The sequence below is a fragment of the Mercenaria mercenaria genome, chromosome 11 (genome assembly GCF_021730395.1).
Source record: "Mercenaria mercenaria strain notata chromosome 11, MADL_Memer_1, whole genome shotgun sequence".
Classification (NCBI taxonomy): Eukaryota; Metazoa; Mollusca; class Bivalvia; order Venerida; family Veneridae; genus Mercenaria; species Mercenaria mercenaria.
In genome coordinates, this window is record NC_069371.1 from 8,297,267 (window position 1) to 8,303,625 (window position 6,359).

The 6,359-nt window shown below is 35.9% G+C and overlaps 2 protein-coding genes across 2 annotated transcripts; both read right to left on the minus strand.

Moving 5' to 3' along the window:
• Positions 1–1,322: 1,322 nt before the first annotated feature.
• Positions 1,323–2,403, minus strand: LOC123532305 (heat shock 70 kDa protein 12A-like). Its single transcript, XM_045313712.2, has one exon. It carries the CDS (start codon positions 2,401–2,403, stop codon positions 1,495–1,497), a length of 909 nt encoding a protein of 302 aa, XP_045169647.2. The 3' UTR covers positions 1,323–1,494.
• LOC123532814 (heat shock 70 kDa protein 12B-like) lies at positions 1,323–4,518 on the minus strand. The gene is made up of 4 exons (XM_045314403.2): positions 4,212–4,518; positions 3,766–3,984; positions 3,207–3,342; positions 1,323–2,549 (listed from the first exon to the last, which is right to left on the minus strand). The coding sequence occupies exons 1-4, from the start codon at positions 4,512–4,514 to the stop codon at positions 2,476–2,478; spliced, it is 732 nt and encodes a 243-aa protein (XP_045170338.2). The 5' UTR covers positions 4,515–4,518; the 3' UTR covers positions 1,323–2,475.
• Between the last annotated feature and the right edge of the window lie 1,841 nt (positions 4,519–6,359).

Below are 6,359 nucleotides of genomic sequence, written 5' to 3' on the forward strand. Positions count from 1 at the left end.
ATAATTGTGATTTTGTTTTAACATTTAACAAGAATAAATCTAACATTTATTTAAAGTTTGTTTGCAAGTTTCCTGAAGAAATATAACGGAATATTTCATCACTACAACATGTCAAATATTTATTCCAGCCATTTATAAATCTATTTTTCTGTTTTCGGTCACTGATTAAATCCTATTAAAATGAATTACTGTCTGTATTTAAACTCATTATATATCCAAGTTCAGTCTGATTGTTTTCTTTTCTCACTGAAGTTGCAGCTTTCTATCTTTCCTTTTTTTTTCCTGTGGCCACAGTGCTAGGCGCTCAATTATTACTCTCTTGAACAGCATCCTGTAAAAAACGATTAAACCACCTACTAGTACGTCATATTGATAACAATATCTATACAGATGCACATAAACCTCTGGGCATAAGCTGTGTGAAATTTATTTTTGTTTGTATTTAACCGAGAAAAATATGTTAAAATTAACGAGAATATGAGTTATTTTATTTACAGAATTAAATACTCAACACTAGTGCCATCCGCCAGCTTTTGATAAAAGTATTCAACATATGTTCAAGTCACATAGATACTACATGCATACATGTTATAAAAAGAAATTCTTTATAAGATTCAACAACTTTATCAAAAAATATTCAAAAACTTCTACTAACAGTTTATAGCTAATAGACCGGGGTTTTGTTAACATTTATGATAGTTTCCTTTCCTTCACATGCCTATGCAGCTAGAAATCTCGCCTTGAGAGTAAAATTAACCACATTTTCTGGGATTTCTTACATAACTTTTCTCATTAAAGACTAATTATTTTCATATATTACGTGAAAGACAAAATCCGTGTACTAAGGATATCTGAAGTAGACAAAAACGGGCATTTCCTTTGAAGAAAGCCAAGCCGCCTTTGTCTTTGCTACCTTTATTACAGACCACTACAAGGTGGTGGTGCACGCGCAAGTTTCGTCAGAATAGGGCGGTGGTGCAGGTAAATCTTCCGTCAGATCTCGTCAATAAATGCAGAGTTATTGCCCTTTAGTTGTTTTAAAATTCATAAATTTCCACAAACAAAGTAAATCATTGATGAATTATTATGAAATGCTATTCGTTGCCATCCCTACTTAATACACATATAGATAACTACGGTGATGCCAACACGATTACTATGTTGGCAAGATGTCTTCAGTAACTGCAAAGTTATTGCCTTTTAATTGTTATATCTTTCAAATATAGTCTCGTCATTCACCAAACATCATATTCGACAGGGAATATAAATTTACTAGTCTAGGTATTTGCTGTAAAATCACAATTTCTCTTCTATTTACAAAATACGGAGTATTTGTATTTATTGTGTAAATGCATATCTTGAACTTGTTTCATTTTGTATTTCTTTTTACTAAGATTACAAAGGGATATAATGAAAACATCCTTGTAAAGAATTATTTGCATTCGATATACTATAGTCAACAATAATTATGATTTTGATATGATATGATCACGTTTATAGACAGTCAATATGTTTTGTGAATTCCTTGCCGGTTTCAAAGATCTTCACTTTCACAAGCAGCTCAGTATCTCCAAACACAAGCGTTACCGTGATGTGTCTATCTTTTAGATTTTTGCCTTCGGAACTGTTTATCCTGATTTTCCCAAGGAGTTTGCAGTCGTCGTCCGTCACGTACTTTCGCTCTTTGTTTGTAGATCTATATACTCTGACTGATGTGGCTTTTGAAATATCTTCTGAGAGTTTAAACCTTGAGCTGTATTCTTGACCCAACTTTATTTCATCCCCTGCTCTTACATTTACTTCAAATAAGTCCTTGACCATGTCCTTTCCATGAACATTAGTTTTCTTTGACTGTGCATGTTTTTCTTCTTTAAAGGGTCTTGTAATATCTATCCCATATGTGAAAGGCATTACCCGTGTTGTAATGATATCTGGAATATGGCCAAAATGGACCGCTCCTTTCAAAACTACCAAGCCGGATTCGTCCGGGAAAATAATTCGCTTATTCTGAATTTTCTTTCTCATTTCTTCGTGTACTAGTTCACTTTCAGCAAACCCTCCTACTAATACAATGGTGTCGACTTGCTTCATTTCTTTCTCTGATAAAACCTCTTTTACGTGTGCGATCATGCTATTCACGAGTATTTCAAAAAAGTTAATAACGATGGACGCATCAATTCTCAGTTTGTCTCCTATGAATGTAACCATTTTACTCAGTCCTAAATTGACAACGTTTTCCTTTAGAGGTATTCCAACTACTTCTTGGTAGATCTCCTTCAGTGATGCTGACACTCTGAATGTAATTTTACCTTCAGATTCCAGTGAAATGTTTCTTTTCTTTGTCTCGAATTCTCTAAACAAATCAAAATAATCAGCCATCTGCTCTGTCTTGAATCGATCCATTGTGTCTTTTCCAAATATCTTCGTTAGCCAATCAAAGTAGTTATTGTCGACGGCGTTTCCTCCCCATAGGCCTCAATTCGCTTTGTGGAGCTCTTTTAATGAACCGTCAATTAGTTTTTCGTGAACGGAAATGTCGGCTGTTCCCCCTGAAATATATTAAACTATAATTCGCTTACCATGTTGTTAGCAACTAAAGTCATGTTTAAGCAATTATGATATGATGGCTTAAATCCATGATACCAATAGTTTTCAGATCAAATTATTTAAGTATATTTTTGCATTTATTTCATATTTATTTTTCAGTCAAGAAAAAAAAGAATAAGTCATGGACTTAAATCCTTTCATATTTAGTTTCTTTCGGTCCAAAAATGACCGGTTACATATTTTGTAGTCAATTCACTGTCGACTTATGTATGATTCAAAACTTCTTAATAAGTATAGGTTTTGGAAGTTATGTTGCACTAATTGAATAAATGAAATGGTAAGTAAAAATACCCAGTATTTTGGTCACGCCGCATACACAACATGACAACGAAATAATAGTCAATGTACATTTTGCTTTATATAGTAGAGTTTTTGGAGAATCGGCAGTATTATTTTGAAGTATGTCAGGTCTGTTAATATATATAACTGCAAATATTGTTTCCTTTACATTAAGCGTCTGGTCTTTCCCTAGCTTCCATGAAACCCATGAGGCGGTCGTTAAATGTTAACACCTTTATCGTATACTAGTAATAAAATTACCTTTTATCAATATGTTACGTATAGTAAGTCTAAACTTAGAAAATGGCCGACATATTTACCCCCTAAATCCACAACCATATACCGTGTTCCAGATTTGAACAGTGCTGCCTTTGCATCAGTTGATATAATCTGACACCAAACAGAGGCTGATTCTGGTTCCAGGCAGAGTTTCAGACGTGATTCATCCATGCCAGCCTATAAGAACATGTCTAAAAGGTTAAATTTCATGAAATTATGCAATATTAGTTAAATCTGTTGTAATAAAAAAAACGTTCTCTGGTGCTACAAAAGCGAAGTTTGTAACCGATACTGGTAAATATTGACAAAATTGACAAGTTCCTTTAGCCCTATTCAGAGCACGTATAAATGACATTGTATATTAAATCAGTGGTCGGTCGGTCTGTCAGAATGCCGGATGCGCGACCGCCACGTACGTAACTTACAACTTCGAAACGGGCATAAAGGGGATTTAACGCAAAATCTTGATGAGCAACGCCTAATGAAGCTCACTGTTTGTTAATGTAATGCACGTTTGAAAAGAATACTTATATCTATAACGAAAACCATGAAATTAATTCATCAAGTAACTAATTACTTGACAATTTGGGTTAAACCTACCTCAACAGCTGCCTCTCTCATGAACTGCTTCGCATTGTCGTTCCATATGGCTGGCACTGTGAGGACATACTGTAAGTCTGTTTCTTCTACACCACTTGTTTGACTTGTTACTGCTTCTATCAGATGATCCTTCAAATAACGGATGGACATAGAGAAAATAGTCATGGCAGGCATTGGCACCCCACTAATATCCTCAATAGTCGTTTCTCGAGATAAGTTCTGCAAATGTAAGTAAAAAGCATTTTTTTTTTCTGTTTTATTTCATTTAATTGTTTTAGAGTTTAATCAAGATATAAGTTTTTTCTAATCGTGCGTTCCATTTGTTTGATCTTTCGGCGAATGTGGCACATGTTTTTTTTCTAAGGTCCATCAGTCTGCATGAAAAAGAACGAATAGCAGGGGAAATCTATGAAAGAATGGAAGATGAACGCAGCGATCATAATTACCTCGTTGTTATGGAGAATCATCTTAAAGCGCCGGAATAATAACCACCCTTTGTGCTCATCATCTTCTGCAAGACTAGTGTACTTGTTCTCCGCCTTGAATCCGAATGAATGGAACTTCCGGTCTGGACTCAGAAGAACGCATGTGGGTGTCTTTAACGATATAAGTTTCTCTGATCCTGCGTTCCAGCCATGATTGGTTTGGACTTTCAGCGGATCATTACGGAAAGAGAATGCATATCCGCTGTATGTGGTTCCGAAATCAAACGCAGCCACTAGAAGATGTGATGAAGTTGATGCTTCCATAATATCACTGTTTAAGATATAAAAAATACGACCTAACTCTTATTTTACTTCTTAGCATGCTACATGATAAATATATAATTACTCTGTTACAATATTAGAAATCTAAATCGCTCGCAGTTGAAACATGGTTGCCGTCTGTTAACAAAATTAAGCACGACGGCGTGAGCCATTGTTGTAAAGGATCACACAGTGAAGAACTAAATTAGTTTGAAATCAGGCCTGCAGGTACAAAGAAGAAATTTTTTAAAGGTTCCACTATACATACAGATCAAACAAGTGAATGAAGTATTGCCATGCAATACAAAGTCCCCTACTGGAAGGCACCTACTTTTCTCTACTGCAGTATAACATAATGAACTGATATCTGTCAATAATGTATAAACAATATTGTACTATATATACAATATGTAATAACAAAACACTTGGATTAAAATTTGTATATATAAAAACCTATAGTTGTTTTCATATAGCATTTTTTGGCCAATTATCAAGAAGGTAAGTTATTTATAGTAAAAAAAAACACATGAAACTCTTTACCACGTAGAGATAGGTCAAAATACACCTAACAATTGGATGTAACATGCATGTTGTACCACAGAAAACTGGTCTCGATTTTTCCCTACGACCTGTAATAAATAAATTACAATATAAGCTATTTATAGTAAAACAAGGGGACATAATTCTGAAAACAAGGGTGCCTCATAGTGATGAACATTTGTACCAAGATAGATCAAAATCCATCCATGCATGAAGAAGAAATGCTCCGGAAAAAGTCATTCTTGAATTTGGCATTTGACCTCTAAGTGTGACCTTGACCTTAGACCTAAGGACCTGGTTCTTGCACACGACAATCCGTCTCATGGTAGTGAACATTTATGCCAAGTTATATCAAAATCCCTCCATGCATGAAGAAGAAATGTTCCAGACAAAGTCATTCTTGTATCTGACCTTTGGCTTCTATGTATGACCTTGACCTTCAACCTAGGGACCAGATTCTTGCGCATGACACTCCATCTCATAGTGGTGAACATTTGTGACAAGTAATATTCAAATCCTGTTTTGCATGACAAAGTTATACACCGGACAGGAAAATGTCCCATTGACCTTTGATCTCCAAGTGTGACCCTGACCTTTAACCTAGGGTTCTGGGTGTTGCGCGTGACACGTCGTCTCATCATGGGGAACATTTATGCCATGTTATATTAAAATCCCTTGATGGATGACAGAGTTTTGGACCGGACAGGAAAAAAACCCTATTGACATTTGACCTCCAATTGTGACCTTGACCTTTGAGTTAGGGATCCGGGTTTTGCGCAAGACACGTCGTCTCATCATGGGAAACATTTGTGCCAAGTGATATTAAAATATCTTCATGGATGGCAGAGTTATGGACCGGAAAGGAAAAAAACCCTGTTGACATTTGACCTCCAATTGTGACCTTGACCTTTGAGCCAGGGGTACGGGATTTCCGCATGACACGTCGTCTTATCATTGGGAACATTTATGCCAAGTGATATTAAAATCCCTTGATGAATGACAGAGTTATGGACCGGACACGAAACAGACCCTGTTCATGTTAACACTTGACTGCCAAGTGTGACCTTGACCTTTGAGGTAGGGGTCTGAAAGTTATGCATGACATATCGTCTTATTATGAGGTACATTTGTGCCAAGTAATATTAAAATCCCTTCATGGATGGCAGAGTTATGGACCGGACAGGAAAAAAAGCCCTGTTGACCTTTCACCTCCAATTGTGGCCTTGACCTTTAAGGTAGGGGTCCGGGTTTTGCGCGTGACACGTTGTCTCATCATGGGAAATATTTGTACCAAGTAATATTAAAATC